This window comes from Pteropus medius, unplaced genomic scaffold (assembly GCF_902729225.1).
Source record: "Pteropus medius unplaced genomic scaffold, Ma_sr-lr_union100, whole genome shotgun sequence".
Classification (NCBI taxonomy): Eukaryota; Metazoa; Chordata; class Mammalia; order Chiroptera; family Pteropodidae; genus Pteropus; species Pteropus medius.
This window is the reverse complement of record NW_024342469.1, coordinates 4,155,745-4,175,557: the sequence shown is the minus strand read 5'-3', so window position 1 is coordinate 4,175,557 and position 19,813 is coordinate 4,155,745. Positions and strand designations below refer to the sequence as shown.

Below are 19,813 nucleotides of genomic sequence, written 5' to 3'. Positions count from 1 at the left end.
AGGACAGAGAAAGTCAGAGGAAGCATCTGAGTGGAAGCACACCACCCTGTCATTTCCATTTGCTCCCCAGTCTGACATGAGCATGTTCTCTGTCTTCCGTGAAGCACTCTGTAAATAGCTCTGCAACAGCACCCGAACCCCTCTTCTCAGTGGATGCCATCCCCAAGTCTCCCATATGGAAATTCCAGAACCAGAATATGCATCTCAGCTCCTGCCTTCCTTTCTTCCTCTGATGAGACAAGGGCAGGGCGACATGGCCGCATAGTGACCTAGGACATACCAACAGGTTGGGCCTCTCCCCAAAATGTACCTGAGCACCAGAGAACTGGCTCCTAGGAGCAGATGCTCCAGAGGGGTTGGTGGGGCCTCCTCCAGCTCCTGGGAGCCACCCACCCACCCACACGGGCTGGGACGAGCGTGTAAGAGAAAAACAGGGAGGCTGCCCCCTCAGCCCTCCATTTGGCCAAGTCCAGTGCTTCCCTGGACAGGCCTGGGCTCCAGAAGGCAAGTCAAAGTCAGGTCTCATGCAAAGGGCACAAAGAACAAGGGCCAAGATGGGTCAGGAGAGGCCGGTCACTGGGCTGGCCCAGCTCGGTGCCCCTCAGGCCTGATGGGCGGGGCGGGTGGGGGGTTCTTGGCCAGATCGGGTCAGGGCTTCGTGGCCAGGTCCACAGGGGGAGCTGCCTCAGGCTGGAGGGGGCTGGTGACCAGCAGGCTGCAGAAGAAGCAAAAGCCAGTGAGTACAAGTTGTCAGAGCCTGTGGCTGGGTGAAGGGCAGGATGAAGTCATGTGGGGCAGCCTAGCACACAGTGAGCCCAGGTCATGCTTCTCCCAGATCCTGGGATGAGAAAGGGCCTGAGGCCCTTATCCTGGTTGAGCTGGAGTGACAGGACGTCTAGGTATGGCCCCTCCCTGGGAGTGCTGCACCTGGGAGTTCTTGGTAAGCAGTGGCTATTGTGTAGCTCTGGGAGGACTGTGGTCTCAGCCAGCACAGAGGACAGGTTGGGGAGAGGCAGGTGGCCTCAACCCAGACTCCACACGGGGCACATGGGGAAATCTGGAAAGGTGGCAGAAAGACTGGTGGGGATCTGGCAGAGCAGGGAGGTCACTTGTCCTCTGTGAGCTCAGCCTGTCTCTGTGCGGGGGGAGTGATGACTGCCCCCCACCAGGCCCTGCAGACCAACCAATGTGACAGGTCAGTACTCACATCTGGGCCCAGCACGGGGGCTGGCCCACACGTGCCAGGGGCTGCACAGGCAGATGGACAGAGGGACACGGTGGTGGGGACAGCCTGCCCAGGGTCCAGGAAATCAGCCGGCACCTCCCCTACCCAGTGCAGCCACCCCCGCGCCCCAGGCCCATCTGCCCGCCCTCACCTGACCAGCCCCAGGAGTTGGTCCTTCGTCCTGGAGTAGACCCCGAGGGCCAAGCTCCTCAGCATCCCCTGCATCCACCACAAGTCGTCCGGCATGTCAGGCAGCCACATTGCCAACCTGGAGGAAGGCCCACGGCTCCAGTTGGCTGCACCCGGGCATGGGCCCAGCCAGCACCCCCTCCCTACAGTCCCTGCACCCGAAGCACCAGGGTCAAAGGAAGGGGGTGGGAGTAAGAAGCACCCAGAGGCGTGGGCTCCACTGCAGAGCGGGTCAGACCCATGGGGCACTTGCAGGGGCGCGGGAGTTGGGGAACCACCATGACGGACTCCGATTGGTGGAGGCGGCCAGGCCCTTAGGGTCAACTCCACAGGACACAAGTGGGAAGCACAGAGGAGGAAAGGGGAGGGCTTTGGGGTCGGCTGGCTGGCGGTGCAGCCCAGCTCCCCTGCTCATCAGCTGTGCGACCTGGGCAAGTCAGGGAACCTCGTGGGCCTCAGTTTCCTCAGCTGACAAATGAGAACAGTCACCTCGCCTGCACTTCCGTCCTGCTCCCTCCTCCCCAGACCAGCTCCTCCCCTGCCCACTCCACACCTCTGCACCCTCTCCCTGCAGCAGCCAGTGATCTTCCTGAGACATGCAGCCCACCAAAGCGCTTCCTTGCTCAAACTTATCTGTGCCACCCACACGGGCCCTACAGTGTCTGCAGAGGGCTGGGTTATGCGACTATGGCCGAGAAATCACCTGGCCAGACACCTCCTCAGACTCACCAGACACTGCAGGGCTTCACTCCCCGCGGCACTGTCCTTAGATGAACCTCTAAACCTTACACTAGGCAGACAGTCCGCAGAGTGTAATGTGATAAGCAGAACGTAAGCAGGACTACCACCTCCTTTATTCTAGACCTTCTACCTCTATTATTGCAACCCACACGTAGGTTACAGAAAACACCAAGTATTTACACCGCCTCCCCGTCAGTCCTGTTTCACAGAGGAGACCACCGAGACCCCTCTGAGTCCTTCAGCCAACACCAGGCAGCGTGGGGAGAGCAGCCGGGCCCCGTCCACCGGTGTATCAGCCTCGCTTCCTGCCATGGGCTCTGGTCTCTGCCACGACCCCGGCAGCAAGCCAGGAGTCCCGGGACTCGGGGCCCGGCCTCACCGTCTGGTCTGGAAGTAGGTGTACTGGAAGGGCAGCGTGCAGGGCAGCAAGTGGTACGTCAGCACCCTCCCGAGGCTCGACCGGCAGAAGCGGGCCCAGGGGCTGGAATCCGTCAAGCACGCTTTCTTCAGTCCTGCAAGAGAAGCCACAGCATGGCCGGCCGCCCCTCAGCCAGCCCCTCAACATCAGCTCCGGGCCAGGCAGCCTGAGTCCCTCTTGACCTCGCCCGGCTCCCCACAGAGGAAAATGCAGTACTGAGCAAGCCCCGCCCCCTCAGCTCCTGCTCTCATTACCGTTCCTGAAATGGGCAGGGTGTGTCCCTTTCACCGAAGAGTGAACTGAAGTTCAGAGTGGAGAGGTCGCTTGCCCAAAGACCATTGCCAAGACGTGGCAGGGCCAGGATGGACCCAAGGCCCGCCAGGCTCCCCAAGCTCCTTCCACCTCTTCCGCCCGTCTGGAAAGTCTGCGGCGGCCCCCCAAGATGAGACAGGTGCCCACATCATATTTCCCTCAGCAACACGTCGCTAGAATTATTAACCACAGCAGCTGCAGCCACTGGGACCACGACGACCGTTTTCCGAGCCCTCTAGCCCCCGAACTGACCAGAGAGGAAAGGACGAGCATCCTGGCCAGGGCAGAGCCAGGGCCCAAGTCCTCCCCGTACCCCCAGCTGCCCGCCCAGACCATGGCGTAGCCAAGCACACACCACCGACCCTGCTCGGCCGACTCCTTCCACGTCTCACTTAGATGCTGTTCTAACTCACCCCCAACTAGCACTATCACATGCACGTGTGAGGCCCTGGACTTTCCTGCTTTTCAGTTGTGACCTTCGGGTTATCGAGCAGGAGAGCAGGCTGAATGTTCAGAGTAGAACTCCTGGTTCTGTCATCTGCTAGCTCTGTGACCTTGAGTGAGTCATTTAACTTCTCTGGGCTGTGGTTTTTTTCATCTGTACGATGCGCACAATTGAGCACCGCACCCAGAGTTGTCGAGAAGATGAAACGTGTCCAGACCTTCTGGATGCGCCTCTCCTATGTCCCTCGGTACCGCCCGCCCTTTCCTGGACGGGAGACGAAGACCTGGCTTTCTCAGAAACAGACTTGGGTTTGAATCCTCCCACCGTGGGCTTTGAGACCTTGGCGAGTCCCCTCTCCTCTCTGAGCTTCAGTGTTTTCATCGGTGAAACAGGTAAGAAACACGCTTAGGCCCACGGCTGGCACCTGGCACCATACCTGGCACTTAGCAGGTGCTCGGAAAAATGAGTCATAGCCTCTTCCTGAGAGCTATCACCTTCGGGGCAGGTCCCGGTCCCCAGCCCTGCATGCCGGGCACATGCCAGGGGAGCAAGTGCAGGAGTAAGGGACAGTACCAGTCTCCAGCTCCAGCGAGAGCACCTCGAAGTTGGGCACATCCTTGACCGTCACGTTGGGCACTGCCCAGTTGAGCGACAGGCCTGCCTTCTGGCCTTGGTCATGACCAGCATCCTGGGTCTCATCGGCTGGGGCTGGGGGCTCCTTAGACACCAACATCCACAGCACCGGCTCCTTGGTGAGTCCTGGGTCAGGAGAGGGGAGAGATGTGACAGGTCAGCATGTCCGGAGCCTTCTGGTGACAATGACTTCCCTGGCTCTCCACTCTGTCCATACCATCCTCACCCCTCAATGCCCAAACCCAACTCCGATGGACCCATGGCTTGTCCCAAATGACGCCTGCCTGCATTCCCCCGGCCTCGCTCTGCTCGGTGCCCTGTGCACCTTCTAATAGTTAATCAGACCCCGGACCCTGAAGACCCTGTCCAGGGTTCAAATCCTGGCTCTGCCACATGCGAGCTATGTGACCTAACGGCTCCATGCCTCGATTTCCCTCTTTGTGAAAGGGGGAAATTAAGACCCGCTCGATGTGGTTGCTCTGAGAATTAGTTAAGTACATCAAGCTCAAACCCAGTTTGGGCACATGTAAGAGCTCAGCCAACGCTTCCTGCTGCTGTGTGTTTCGGGCCACCGTGTGGGGGGTGGAGGACAAGGGTTCTGTGGTCACATCTCAGCTCTACTGCTTTGAGGAGCATTGCCCTGTGGGATGACATCCAAGCTTCGTAGCTCTGATCTCTCTGCACTGCCTCCAGGAAGCCTTCCTTGTCCACTCCACCCTCCCCCTCCCCAGCTCCCAGGCTGGGTCAGGTGCCTCCTCTGGGATCCCACAGCCCTGAGCATCCCTGGGGAGATGTCCCTCTCTGGGTCTGTCCCCTGCACCAGGCTGTGGGCAGCTCAAGAGCAGGACACACAGCCTGGGTCCTCTCTGGGTCCCTAGCGTCCAACTCAGGCCAAACATAGAACAGTTGCTGACGAAGCGAATGAGTGAACCAAGGTTCATAAAATCTCAAATGCCCAAAAAACAGGATCCACCTGGTGCTCACATGGGATGAAATCCCCAGCTCCTGTGGGGGCTGCCACCTACCGCGTCTCTCAAGGAACCTCAGGGCGTCCAGGTAGCCTTGTCGGCATTTATCAGCTGTTACCTGCCAACACACAGGCCAGGGTGGGTTGGGGAAGGCCTCGACCTCCCCTCGAGCTGGTGATCACAGGTCAGAGACTTGTCTTCAACTGGAAGTGAGCCTAGCCCTGTTGATACTCCCCAAAAGACCCTTCGGCAGGGTTCAAAGACCCTGAGGGCCCCCAGCCTGGGAAGGGAGGACCGCAGGACTGCAGGAGAAACGAGTTTTCTCCCCATCCCCCACCGTCATCCTCATCCCAGCCCAGGATGCCCAGGACATTACCTGGTCAATGGGTGATGGGTTCCTTTGCCTGTTTGATATTCATTTCCAGGATCAGCCTGGGATAGCAAAGGAACCCAGAGGCCCTAGGGGGCCCACGCCCGCCTGTCTCTGCCAGGGGACCACTAGTGGGGAAAAGGTGCCTGCCAGTCCACGAAAGAGCTCTGCCCTCTTCGTCGTGTTAGCTAGGATAGCCAGGCCACCTTTCTGAGACCCTCAGTTTTCTTGTCTGTAAACAGGGCTGCGAAGTTCTGTCCACCCCAGGGCTGTGGGGAGGGTCAGAGGCATGAACGTGACCTCGTTTCACAAGTTATAAAACATCACAGGACCTTAAGAGGTGTGAAGGAATAGGACAGGGCCAGGGCGTGCTTGGGGAGGGGGAGTATGTGATGACGATAAACTATGTTGTTAAATTACCTGTTTTTCAGAAACGCCAAGGGGCAAAAAGCAGACAATGTGGGTCTGTTGCACATCTTTTCTGTGCTTACACCTCGCTGCTGTCCAGGGCAGCGACTAAGAGCACGGTCTGGGCTAGCTCAGGATTCGAGACCTGGCTTGGGAGTTTTCAGGCTGTGTGACTTTGAAGAAGTTACTTAACCTCTCTGAGCCATGGTGGCCTGCCCTGGGAAACGGAGATGCCAATAGCACCTTCACACAGAGCCTGATCAGCGGTGCCTGGGCAGAGGCCAAGCTCAAACCCCAGCTCAGCAGAGCTGGCTTCAGTGTGCTGCCTTGACGTGGGGCCAGTCCTAGCTTAACACCTGCCCAGGGAGGGGAAGAACAGTAAGGACACAATGTGAGCCTCAGGCTGTGGTTTCAAGGGCTTGGTTCTAATCGGCCTGAGGCTGTGTGGAGTCTTCTCAGGCACAGAGTCTGACGCAAGCAGCCCTTAACCACGGCCAAGCCTCTGATGCCTTCGAGGCTGGCCGGCAGAATCACACCCACCTCCAAGGTGGGGAAGATGAGGCAGGAGAAACACCGGTATAAGTTCATGGTGGAGATCTGGAAGTTGGCATTGCAGATTTGCATCTCGTGAATGCTGGCCGAGGTGTTCGGGGGGCAGATGTCCACTGTCCCAGTGAAGGGCGACACGGTGATGGTGTTGGGGCAGTCGGAGAAGGGCAGAATGTTGCTCAGACCCCCGTCAAAGTAGTGCTGCAATGCAGGGGGGTGGTGCTGCCCTCTCAGGAAGCCTGGCCTCCTCCCACACCGCCATGGAGCCCCTGGCCGAGGCGAGTCTGCAGCCCGTGACCCTGTGGCTGCCCCTGAGTCACTAGACCTGCTCTGGCCTGGGATGCTCTCAGCACCCCAGGAGCAGGGCGTGCCGGGACACAGGGGGAGCTTGAGGAGTGTTGGTATCCCCCACCCACATACCCTCAGCAGCAGGTGCCTCGGACCACCCAGGGCGCAGGGCAAGGCCTTGGTCACTTACCTGCCCTCTGAATTTGGGGGGGATGGTCCCACAGTAGAAAGGAAAGTATGTGGCGCAGATCAATGCCTGGGAAGACAAGAGTCAGCCGAAACAGCCGTTCATCCTCCTAGCGCCCAGAACCTGCTCTGAGCGCTGTGTCTAAGCCCAGCACAGCCCACGGGGTGGCGCTCCTCGTGCCGTGTCCAGGGGAGAAAGCCAGGGTCCGGGACGCGTCGGGTCTCAGCTGAGCGCTCGAGGTTAAGAAGAGACGTGAGCCCAGGCCTTCTCGGCAGCCGCCCTCCTCCTCGCTGACTCCACCCGCCCCCAAAAGGCGAGCGGAGGCACCGGCCGCTTCTCTTGCGTCAGCCTTGTGGGAATCTTCCGCCCAGAAGCTAGGGACGTCTCCCCACATGTGTTCCTTGGCCACTGATCCAACCAGATGCGCCTCAGACAAGAAACCTTGACCTGTCTATCCACTTGAAAAACACCGTCTACTCTTTCCAGTAGAGGCTCTGACAAGTCCTGCAGTACAAAGGACTCTAAACATAGACCGTGATGCTGCCAGTATTTAGGACTGGATGATTCTCCATTGCAGGGGTGGGGGGCACTGCCCCGTGCATTGAAGGGTGTTCAGTAGCACCCCTTGCCTCTACCCACCAAACGCTGGCAGTGTATACATGCGCACGCACGCCCACACACTGTTGTGACAGCCCCAAACGTTTCCAGGGGTTGCCAAATGGTGCCAAAGGAAAACCACCCCGGCTGAGGACGCCTGACCTAGCACTTCCCAGCGGAGCAGAGGGCCCGTCTCCCGGAGCTCTTGGACATCCTGTCCAGTCCTCCCCGGAGACACAGAACCTCTCCTGGCTTTCACTGGGTCGGCACCTCGTTCCCACAGCTTAACAGGAAGCGTGACAGCAGCTGATGTTTACTGAGCACCTACTATGTGCCAGGACCTGTGCTACGTGCCATATAGGCAAAGATGCTGGAACGTGCTTTGGGGTGCTCAGCTGGCTTTCTTGGGGGGCCACCGATGTTAGCCTGTAGCAAGAGGCTGGCTTCTCCCTGCACACCCTAAGAATTCCAGTCAGCACAGACCCAGAAACAAGCCCCGTGCTGGATGCTGGGGACCCTGAGATGAAGCAGATTCTGTATTGGGGACCCTAGTCTGGGTAGAATGTGAGACCCTGATTGGAGGGGGTAGGGGGTGGGGGTGGGGGCAGAGCCCCTGCGGGAAGCTTCAGCCTCTTGGCTGAGGCCTTTGCAGGGCTGAGACCTGTGTCCCGACCTGTCTGAGCTCACCTGGGGACTCTCCTGACCTCCCCGCCTCCTGTCCCTGCACTCTCTCCCTGACCATGGCACGTCCTCCTGTTTTATTTCAATACTGACAGATGTGGGCACGTGTATCTCACACCTGTCAGACGAGGAGCCCCAACACTTAGCCGAGATCTGGGTGTGTGTGCCTGGCATGGTGGCTGGCCCATAACGGACACTCGATGTCAAAAAGCGCCCGGAGGACTGGCCGGGGTGGGGGCTGGGCAGGCATGCCTCTGGAAAGAGCAGCCCTTGGCGGGGAGGGTGGGCAGGGCCGCGCGGCTCTAAGAAAGCCCGACTTTGCCCCCGTCGCCAGCCACACCCGCTGAGTGCCACGGAGGTGCCCCATCGCAGGCTGGGCTGTCTCCCTCCTCACCCTGCCACCCCGCTCTGCGGCGCGACTCTCTCCATTGTAAACCAACTGAGGCGCTGCAAGTTCACCCGCACCCCTACCCTGCAGATGTGTTTCCTCCAGGAAGTGCTTGGATAGGTCAGTTCCAGTCGGAGATGGAGCCCATCAAGGCCCCGGGGCCTGCCCACCAGCAGCTCACCTGGATGACCTCATCGCGGGAGGCGAATTCAGTGACTATGACGTTGTCGCCTTCCGGCCAGCGGGTCAGCGAGATGCCCAGCCTCTGGGAGGCCAGGATGTGAACGTCGGGAGGTAGGGAGCGCTGCAGTAGCCGCTTGATGTACTCCGTGGGATTGAAGGCGGGGTGGAAGATGCCCAGACTCAGCTGCTCCACCTTCTGGACCAAGCCCAGGCCATTGGAGCAGCAAAAGTCTGCAGGCGTGGGGACAGGGTCTTGCCGCACCCGCTGGAAGGCTCTGCCTCCCTGCTGCGCGGGCCGTGGGAGTGGAGGGATCCCTGCTCTCCCGCTCAGAAGTCCTGTGCCCAGCCCTGCGTTCCAATGTTCGGCCCCTCTTTCGCTCCCAAGTAACCTTAGGAATGGTCTTCCCAGCTCTGACCCTCGGATCCCTCTTCCGTGAAAGCGGGTAGCCATCTCCTGAGTCCCCCAGGCTTGCACGGGGAATAAATGGGAGTGTGCGGGGCGGAGAGACCGCTGGCCGCGGCGCAGGGTACGAGGTCCCCAGACACCCCTCTCTCCGCGCCCATCAGCTCCGGTCGGAATCGGCTCCGCCCGAGAGTCCCCCAGCCCTCCCCGCCCGCCCGCGGGGTCCCCGGGACGCACCTGCTGATAGGCCCACGAGGAGGCAGACGGCGTTGAGCGCCCCTGATGAGGAGCCATAGAACCGGCCGGCGCCCTGGAGCAGGCGCGGGGCGCGCTCCCTCAAGCACTGGGTCACGCCCACGTGGTAGAGGCCCAGGAAGCCGGCGCCGGAGAAGGACAGGCTCCAGCTGCCCTCCTCTTGGAAGCAGTTGCTCATGGCGTCGGGGTCCCGCGGCGCCGAGGTTGGAATGCGGCGAGGAGGCGCGGCCAGCGGCAGAGGGCAGGGATGGATGGGGCACAGGCGTGTGGAAGCCTCTCCAGATGTGGCCCAGAAGGGACACTCTTGTGGGAGCCCGGGGCCCCGCCCCAGCAAATGAGATCCCGGGGTCGCTGACCTCCCTCTCCTCCAGATGAGCACCAGGTATGATGCAAACATGTCGACAAGCTGTGGGTGCCTGCCCTAGGTTTGGTTCAGGGCCCCGGACTGCCGTCTGATGTGGCCCCCAGGGAATGGGACCAACACCTGGTCTCATCACTGGCAGTCCAGGTGGAAGTGTCTGCCCCAGACCTACAGATGAGGAAATCCAGGGCAGGAGGGAAATCCAGGGCAGGAGGAAGTGGCAGAGCTGGATCCACAACACCTGGTCTTCGGTGCTGACAGACTTAACTTCTGCAACTGCACTGGTTCAGTGGGCCAGGAATCCAGTGGGAGGCAGGACATCTGGGTCCCGGACTGTCCCCACTACCTGTGGACTTTGCCCTAGCTCCTCGCCCTTTCTGGGCTCTGTTTTTTTTTTCAGCCTAATATGAGGGGCTTGGCTTTGAAGACTTCTGGAGGTCTTTCTGCTCTGACCTCTGCACCCTCAGACAAGACCTTGCAATCAACTGGCCAGCTCTGGGGGGCAGGGGGAGGCCCTGAAGGCAGGAGCAGCAGGCACTCACCCTGTGCAGTCACCTTCACAAAGCTGTGTGAGTAGGGATCACTGTACCTACGTTCACTTGGGGACACCAAGCACGGACATGGCTAGCAAATGCTTCAAAGACAACTTGGCCACATCCTGTGAACCAAGCAGCCGTTCTGGAAATCAAGCCAGGGCAATGGGTGAAAGTAAGTACCCTCGAGAAGTTCTCTGATGTGGCCACTGGATACCACGGAGAAGCAGGGTTGGCGGCTGCGCCTGTGGTAGCGGATTGTAGACAACTGCCCCCCCCCCCGCCGCTCCCCAGGGATGGGTGAGAACCACAACGGGCACTATGTGGAATGTCAGGGAACCTTAGAAGCGACAGGCACAAAGAAGAACGGGGTTTATTGCATGAGGCCATTTATGCAAACACTCCCAAAGCGACACTATGTATCTTTAAAATAACATATTAACTGCCTAGAAGATGAGTTGGAAGGTCACGTATTACAGACGTCAGAGACGGCTCCGGGGACTGAAGGGCAAGGGAAACAGAGGTGGGGAGGAAAGGGCGATGAATAAAATAACAAAATAAAACAGACGATGTGCGCCTGAGGGGCTCGAAAGGCGGGAAGGGGACACAGGCGGGAGGCAGCAGCAGAGGTGGGCCCCAGCCCAGGCCAGCTGCACTTGACCTGAAGCTCGGGCTCCCTGTGCGCCACCTCCACACTGCGTAGCGGTCAGACCACTGGGGCCAAGCCTCCTCTGCTCACTCACAATTCCAGGGCACAGACTGCCTGGAGGCTTGTCTCCATGGAGGTGGGGGCCAGAAGCTCAGGAGAGGCCGAAGGTGAGTGCCACACCTATGCAGGTATTTCCCTCCTACCTGGCATCGGGCTAAGCACTTTTCCAGGGTCATCTCATTTTACCTTCGCGACGGTCCTGTGAGATAGACAATATTGCTGACCCCATTTTACAGCTGAAGAAACCGAGCTATAAATCAGGAACCCAAGAGAGCTCTACCAGTGAAAGGCCAAGCGGGGACTCTGCTGGCCTCCTGTGCCCTAGCAGGAGACAGGGTGGGGGCAGGAAACGGAGTCGGGGGAGCCTGCTTCAGGCTGGAGGAGCCATGGGGACTCTGCTGAAGGGCATGGGGTTTCGTGACTCAGGGAGGGGAACCCCCCGCCCCCGCCACAGCAGTCAGGATGGAACAGTGCTTCCAGAGGGATCCCGGGAGGTTGAATGTGGGGAAGTTGGAGACACAGTAAGTCAGAAGTCAGGCTAAGGGCACAGTGACTAGGCCAGGTGGGCCACCCAGGCTGGTGGCAAGGTGGGGCACACCAGGACTGATGCACCCTTGGGACTTCCGGGTAGAGGTGCATGCGAGCTGTGGGGAGAGAGGGGGGGACTGTACACGGCACTGGTTGGGACGAACTGGCATTGGGGTAGTGGCAGTGGTCACGGAGACACAGGGAGAGCGTGTACTTCAGAAAAGAGCCTAGAATGAGGAGGGACTCTGTAAACTGCCACCGTGTGCTTCCCAAGTTTATGGCTAAGGGACAAATGCAAAGTGCAGCACAGCATATATAGGATACTACCTTTCGTATAAGACATAAGGAGAAATCAGAAAACAGTCCTGCGTCTGCTTTTTTTCTCTTCTTTTTGGAAACAGAACCAAGGAGGGAGAGGCACTAAGAAGTTAAACCATGAACTAGATATTGGTACTGGCAAGGGGTGGGCAGGTCAAGGGGAAGGGACGTTGAGCAATATGTTTTGAGTCTACCTTCATGTTTAAACTTGACTTCAGAACTGCTTTGTAATAGCCCGCTGAAATGTGAAAGGGTTAAAGAATAATTAAAACCTGAAACTGGACAAAGGAAGTCTATAACTTAGGCCTAGTTTCTGGAACCCCTAACCACATTCTGTTAATCATGAAACTTGGAACAATGAGCTCATGCGCTAACTGCCAATTTTAGCCTGTGTAACCCTGCTTGCTTGCGTGGCATGAAAAATAATCAATTGTATATACGCTGAAAATTACTGTTTGGCCATCGCCCATGGGAACACTGGCTATTATTGCCCATGGGAACATAGGCAATCACCCATAGGAACATAACATTCTAACAACAAGCTTTCTGCTTCTGTACTTCCCGCTTGCACACCTGACCAGTGGGTTGACAGGTAGTGAATAGGAGAAAGATGGACCTTTGTGTTTAAGACAGAATGAGGAATGGGATTTGGGGCTTAAAAACCTTGTATCTTAGCATTTCGGGGCTGCTCCTTTGCAAGGACAGCCGCCAGCTAATAAACTGTCTCCTGCTTAAGAGCACTCAGGTTGGGTCTGGTTACTCTGGACACAACACTTTAGCCTTTTATACACTAAAAGGAAAATCCTCGAACGTTAGATGAAAAGAATCTTAAAATGGAGGGCGCGCAGAAATAAACGAACCTAACTGTATTTCTCCTTAATCGTATAACCACACAGAATTGGGGGTTTTTGAACACTGGACTTTGACCTGATGTCCTCAGGCCACAAACAGGAGGACTGCAAACAAGGGCTGACCTTCAGGAAATCCTGAAACTCTTTCCCGTGATTCGTAGGATGAGATATTGATGGTAACAGGAGTTAGGTGCTCACCGTTTGTGAAAAGAGTTACGAACATAGAAAGACAAAGGCTAGAAAGAACCCTAAATTGGAATTGAAAGTATCAGCATGAATTCGTGAGTTAAGAAAGAAAGATAGACAGACAGATCTAGACACAGTTGTAGATACATGTGTCTTACTATTATTCTTACATAGTTTTATTTGGATTTTGAACACCATCCTCTGAAAGGGCCTCGAAGCAAAAATACCCCAGACTAAATCTGGGACAATTTAAACATCAAAACAAATAATTTTAATAATAGAATGTTTATGGAATAAAATAAGAGTCTATGAGTCCATAAATGAAATAAATGAATAAATAAATGGAAATGCTAAGTAATCATTGTACACAGTAATATGAAAACGGAGAATCATTTTGCGGGATTCTCAGTTGTAATCGATTCGGCCGATAGTCATCAACAGAGGCCAGATCTGGTGGGGACAGGGAACAGGATATTTACATAGTTTCAAAGTATCTCTCTCACATTTACTATTAATGACAAAAATAAAACTAGGTTACAGTGGATTAAGCCTGCAAATACAGCCATAACCAAGTATCAAAGTCATCGTCACCAATAACGAGACAGACTGACATCACATGCCTCCGGGTACGATCCCCTAAGAAGGACAAACGGGTGAAGGACAGAATAATGACTCTCCAAAGATGTTCCCAACCTAATACTGAGAACCTGTGAATATGTTATCTTACATGTCAAAGAGTCCTTGTGGGTGCAATTGAATTAAAGACCTTAAACTTGGGAGGTTATCCTGGATTATCTGAGCCCTGACGACTGATGCCTTAGCACTGTGTCCTCTTGTGGTTAAAGGAAGGTGACACAGGACCCAGAGAAGGCAGAGAATTCTGGAACACTGTGGCTGCCACCTGAGACTTGGCGATGCCACCTGCTACAGTCATCCCATGTCGTCCTGTTGGAGGAATACGGTGACAAAGCCCCTGACTTCTCTGCTTGTCCTTCAGACTCAGCACTGCCCAGCCACCACCCACAGGCCGCTGTTCCAACATCATCACCCTCCCCTAGTTCACCTTTCTCCGGCCCCCTCGTCTGCTTAAAAAGCTTATGAAAATGAACTGAAATGGTGTCACCGAAGCACATTGGTCACTGGGGCACAGTGCTCTATTCTGGCGCTCTGTCACCCCATATTTCCCTTGCGGGTACAGGCCTGGCAAGGACTTGTGGTGTCCCATGGTGTCCCCCTCTGGCCTGGCAAGGACTCGTGGTGTCCCACGGTGTCCCCTTCTGTGCCCGTCTTCACAGCTTGTGTGGATGGCCTCGTTCACCTAAAGCCATCTGGCCACTTGTGTACGTGATAGAAGCCAAATGGATCCTGTACCCTCTCGTTTTAATCCTCTTTTACTTTAAAAGGATGAAATCTCTCGTGGCAGGGAGAAGAACATAGCAATTTTTACTTATTAAAGTTTACTCATGTTTTTTAAGTTAAAAAGAGAGGAGAAAGGGAGGTGGGGGGCGGAGCCCAGGCCTGACTGGCCGACACCAACCGGTAAGACAAGGGACGGGGGCTGGGGACTGGAGAAGGCAGAGGAAAGTCCCATGGGCGTGGGGTGGGAAGAGGGGCTTTGATGCAACTGGGTGGGGGTGGGGTATGGGCTCTGCCTGGGTTATATTCAGGCAGGCCTTGATTGGCCATGAAGGACCACGGGCTGGGGGTAAATGGGGAAGAAGGGACAGTGCAGTGATCTGGAAGATTATGAAAGACTATGGTTTAAAAGTGTGGGGCCAATGAAACACATGGCCCAGGCCACTGGCAGAGGGGAGGAAGGAGGAGGTGGCCAGCAGCCACAGCCAGAACCTGTTTCCACCCTGCCCACAGCACCCGCCTCCACCCTGGCCTCTGCACCTGGCTCCCGAGAACCTTTCTCCTGGAATTTGAGACCTAGATTTAAGAACTGGACTCCAGGCTGCCTGCATCCTAGAGAGGACTCTGCCATGGAGGCTTGAGGCAAGTCACTACCTTTCTCTGGGCCTCAGTTTGCTCACCTGTAAGTTGGGAAATTGATCGACATCAGTGGACCCCAACCTTTGCAAGAATGAGGGCCCCACTGGCTACGTGTGCGCACGCACACATGCCCCTGGGGTGTCATATGGCAATTGTTGTCATTTTGGCATCCATCGATTGAGAAAATTGACCGAGAGCCGCCGTGGATTCAGTAACACCCTGGAAAAGAGTGAGCAGTTTACCGGCCGTGACGTGTAGTAGAGAAACATCTGTCCCTGTGCGTGAAGCATTCTCTCCACCACCGAGTCAGGCTCGAAAGGCGTGGACAGGTCCCAGGGCCTCCGCCGGGCCCCGTGGCATGGCCAAGGCCCAGCAGGGAGCCTGGCATCCAGTGGGTACGTGGGAAATGAACACGCTGTCCGGGTGGATCGTGAGGAAATGAGCAGGCGGCAGGCCAGGCGGGCCACCTGCCTGTGAGTCTGACCCCGCAGAGGCGGGCGTTGATGGCAGAGAGCAGATCCACTCTCAGAAGCCAGGATGGTGCTCCCAGGCCTCCTTCCAGATACCAGGTCTCTATTGCCCCGGGAGGAGACCGAGGTCCCTCTCAGGTGCCTTTCCAGGGCCAGGCGCTGAGGAAAGGGCCTTCCCTGTGAAGCGGGATTATTTGCCCATTTCACAGATGAAGGGACTGGAGCCCGGAGACGCCAAGTGGCTTGCCTGAGTCACCCAGCTGGTCGGGGCCAAGCCAGGGCCTGGTGCCACTGCTCCCAAAACGCTGACTCAGTCTTCGTTTTCCTCTGAGACTGTTTTCTCACCAGGCCGTGGGCCGTCCAGGTAGTCAGAAGAAACACACACACACACACACACACCCCAAATCAGATTACACGGGGAGAGATTAAACAAAGAACTACAAACAGAAAGGGGGTGAAAGAAAGAACCACGCCCATTAGACACACTAGCAAATCTGCATGGGACCGCCCCTGGCACAAACACACCATCGAAGATTCTCCAGCTGTTGAAAGAGGGGGCGGATCCCCATGCACCCAAGGGCCGCTTGGAGAGAAAGTGCCGACATGTCGCAACGCGGGAAAATCTGGCCACTGGGTGTGTTTTTTTTTTTTTTTTTTTTTTTTAAAAGGCAGATTATATGGAATATAAATACATAAAGACATTAGGATAGACTGTCTCTGGAAAGATCCACAGGAACTCCGACACCGGTGCTCTTGGGGAGCCGAGATGGAGGGGCTTCTATGGGTTCACTCTGGACACTTGTATTTTATCACATGTATTAATCACTATTAATCATCTTTAAAGACTTCGAACACAGAAGAATAGCGCTTTCCCCCCCCCAGAACTGCGGATTACACGAGATACGTGCAGAGTTGTTGAGAGGGTGGGGAGGACCAGTGCACCCCACTCTGTACACCGTAAAGCCCCATACATGTAGATGTGTCATGATCGAGGCTGCCTGGGTTCAGCTTCTGGCACCGGCGCTGACTGGTCAGCCTCAGTTTCCTCGCCAGTCAAATAGGATGAGAACACTGCCTATCCTTTAGGACTATCGTGAGGGTTGAATGGGTTGATACAGGGAAGGTGTTAGAACCCCCGGCACATAGCAGGCACGCAATCCTTGGTTACTATTAATATTATTATTGCTGTCATTATACCTGTGCCAGCCCTGCCCACCCACCGCTGATGGACAGAGGTGCCCGCAGGGTCCTGGTGTCCCGTGTTTAGGTTCACACAGAGGGATGGGGGACCCTATAGAGGCCACGTGGTGGATAAGAAAAGGAAAGACCTCTCTAACAGGTCATCGGCAGGCACCTGGCACCCAGTCCTCAGCGCTGGGAGGCAGGCAGCCCTGGAGAGGGCGTCAGGGGTGAATTAAAGGAACATATCTCTCAGGGCCCAGGCAACTTGGCTGGAGGTGGGGGGGCCCTGGGGAGCAAGGGGAACGTGCTCGCTCTTGCTTGCTATTCAGCGGGACTGGTCGGTCATCACAGCTCTGTGAGGATAGAAGTGACGACAGTGGCGAGGGAACCACTGAGTGGCAGTGGGGACCCTTCACTAGGCCAGCCATAGCAGCCACTACACTTAACCTAACGAGACCGTCAGGTCGGGTGCCAGGGTACAATTTGTCCCTCCACAGGGTCGATGGAGCACTGACTTGGAGGGGTATGACACCCACGGGGAGTCTCAGAACTATCTGGGGAGAATGGAACTTCCTCTAAGTGGAGCAGATGGAGGTTTGCTCATCGAGATGCAGATCTTAACACAAGTGTGATCCCACTGGATGCGGCTTCGGTGGGGAAGAAGGGTGGCACACCTGGAGGCTGGGACTGGTGCAGTAGACAGCAGAGACGACGATGCTGATGGGACTGGAATTAAATCGGTTGAGATGGGGACCTGGGAGACAGAGCGGGTTTGGGGCAGGTCATGATTTCAGCTTTGGACACGTCTCCAAGGTCTGGAGAATATCTAGGTCAGGCTCCTTGTTTCCAGCTGAGGCAGGCGAAACCCCTAGAGTCCCATGTCCTACCGGGGGGATTTCCTGCCCCACTTGTTTCAGATGCCTAATGAGAAGGATGAAACATCCATAAACAGAACCCCGCTCCCTGAGACAGACCCATGAGGACACGAACATGGCTCAAAGCTGCTGCCAGGTCTCTGTGATCCAGGCTGCCAATCTCTCTAGTTGAGTCTCTGCATGCAAGTTTCCATAATGAAGAGTTCCATCCAGACATGTATTATGTGTGAGCAAATATCCTATTACTTACCCGGTGACTGTCCCCGTAGGCACTGCCCTGGGGTGGGACTCTGCCTTTCTTGGGCTTGTCCATCCCTCTCCCTGCTCAGGAGCCAAGCTGCCTTACACAAGCTGGGTCAATAGCATTTTCACTTCAGAGACTGTTGACCTGGGCAGTCACACCATCCTGCACTGACTCACCTGACTTGGTGTTCAGTAACTCTGGACTGTCTCCAGATGGGCCCAGCTGGGGAGCAATCAGAGGCCACAGGTGACTCTGACCCCTGGGAGGGACCGCCTCACCCCGTAGGCATGGCTGTGCTGGGCCTCGGAGAGGCTCTGCCTGAGACCCCGAGGGACCCGTAGAATCTCCAAGGACCCAGTTCATTACCAAGTTCCCTTACCATCACCTGGGGTCATCCAGCCTTGCTTGAACTTGCCGATGGGGAACTTCCTGCTTTTGAGGCAGCCCTCGTGCACATGAAACATGAAACAAGTCTGACCGTTATAATTCACCTTCCCCCACCTTCTGTTGCTGCTTCCGGGTCAGCCTTCTGAGTCCCGGAACTGACTTGCTCCCTCTGCCTGGGGCAGCCTTCCAGAGACGTATTTTAAGAGCTGCAGGTTTAGAAGACTCAGGGTGAAAAGAGGTGAAGTTGCAGCTGGGACCTGAAGGATGAGTGGGAGGTGTGGGGCTGGGCCCTCTGCCAGGCAGTGGGAATAGTACTTGACCCGATTAGTTTCTGTAATCTTCAGAGCGAACCTATGACGTCAGCCCTGCTACCATCCGATTTAACAGATTGAGAAATAGAGGCTCAGTGAGATGCGTCAGCTTCTCCCTCGCTTGTGCCTCTTACTGAAGGCGCCCCAGGCCGATCACACACCACTTGGGGTGGGGGCGGGGGAAATCCGATGAGATACCCAGGGCAGGGGTTCTCGACAAACTGACTTAGAGGATTCTCGCTCCCAAGGACAAGGTCTAGTGGACAAGGGGCTGAGGGACCCTGACTAAAGCTTGGGCAAGGAGAGAGTGTGTCGGCACCTGACGCCTTCCCCCCGCCCTGTCCTTGGTCTGCCCTTGAGTCCCCGCCAAACGCAGAGGTGGTCGCAAGTCCCTCGCTGCAGCCAGCTCTGAATGAACAGCCTGTGTGGTACTCTTCTGGTCGGCGTTCACTGCTTCCCACCGCTGTATCCCCAGCACCTACCTCGCACAGGACCGGGGGCCAAGGAGGCGGTTAATAAACATTTGTGAACTTCTCGACTGAATCCAAGAAGCCTTCCAAGACGCCCGGCAGGTTAGTCCCCCGCCTGGTGGGCCCTGTGGCCCCTGTGCTTCTCCCCCAGACACAGCACTGACCACGGCCCCTGTGAAGCCATCTCCTTTAGAAGTGTCTGGCTCCTGTCCCCTCCCTCCGGACTACGGGCGCCTTGGGGGTAGAGATGCCTGGCGCCCACTGTCAGTGCCCCGTCCACTTCCCCATGGCCTTCTCTGCGTAAGGATGACTTCCTCCTGTAAGCTCTTGTCACTCTCGGCCTAGCCCGCTCCACACAGACCAATCCACGGTGCTGGGTGGGCGGCTCCCAGGGCGCCCAATGGCCGATGAGAGTTGGAGAATAAACACCCCAATTCCCTCCCCCACCCCCACGGCGTGTTGTTTCTCCTCGAGAACCCCAGCTGGACTGAGCCCCACTTACCCACTGTTGCCACCTGCCCACGGAGACACCTCTTCCTTTCTCACTTCCCGCCCTCCCCTTCTAATGCTTCTCGGGGTCACCTGGCACCCACTTCCTGGTCTTTGGGTCTGCTTCTGGAGAAATCTATCTAAGACAAACACGTGGAACATGCTGAAGGCAAGGAGAAATACCTTTGCTTTTTACTCTCAAGTTCTTCACCGGGACCCCTGTCACAAAAGACGAATTTACGAGAAAAGCACAGAAATTTATTTCATATAAGTTTGACCTGATGCGGGAGCCTCAGGCAATAGAGAGGGCACCTCCCACATCAGGGTCTTACGACCTGCTTTACGGGAAGGTCAGACAGTCCTGCCATTTCTCAAATCCTTTAGTTTAAAATATCCAACGTGCCAAGGTGCCCTCTTTTGGGATAGTGTGTCCTGAGCCCCAACAACACATACGATGGACTGATTCAGCCTTAAAGAGGAAAGAGGTTTCTGACACATGCCGAGACATGGGTGAACCTTGAGGACGTTATGCCCAGTGAAATAAGCCAGTCGCATAGCTAAGATATGGAAGCAACCCACGTGTCCATCAATAGACGATTGGATTGAGGAGATGTGACACGTATCTACAATGAAATATTACTTGGCCATAAAAAAAAAAAAAAAA

At 56.2% G+C, this 19,813-nt stretch overlaps 1 protein-coding gene across 1 annotated transcript; it reads right to left on the bottom strand.

The window, feature by feature from the left end:
• Positions 1-648: 648 nt before the first annotated feature.
• PNPLA5 (patatin like domain 5, triacylglycerol lipase) lies at positions 649-9,652 on the bottom strand. The gene is made up of 9 exons (XM_039863012.1): positions 9,223-9,652; positions 8,581-8,813; positions 6,737-6,802; positions 6,250-6,459; positions 4,989-5,049; positions 3,904-4,089; positions 2,535-2,667; positions 1,377-1,493; positions 649-715 (listed from the first exon to the last, which is right to left on the bottom strand). The coding sequence occupies exons 1-9, from the start codon at positions 9,635-9,637 to the stop codon at positions 649-651; spliced, it is 1,488 nt and encodes a 495-aa protein (XP_039718946.1). The 5' UTR covers positions 9,638-9,652.
• Between the last annotated feature and the right edge of the window lie 10,161 nt (positions 9,653-19,813).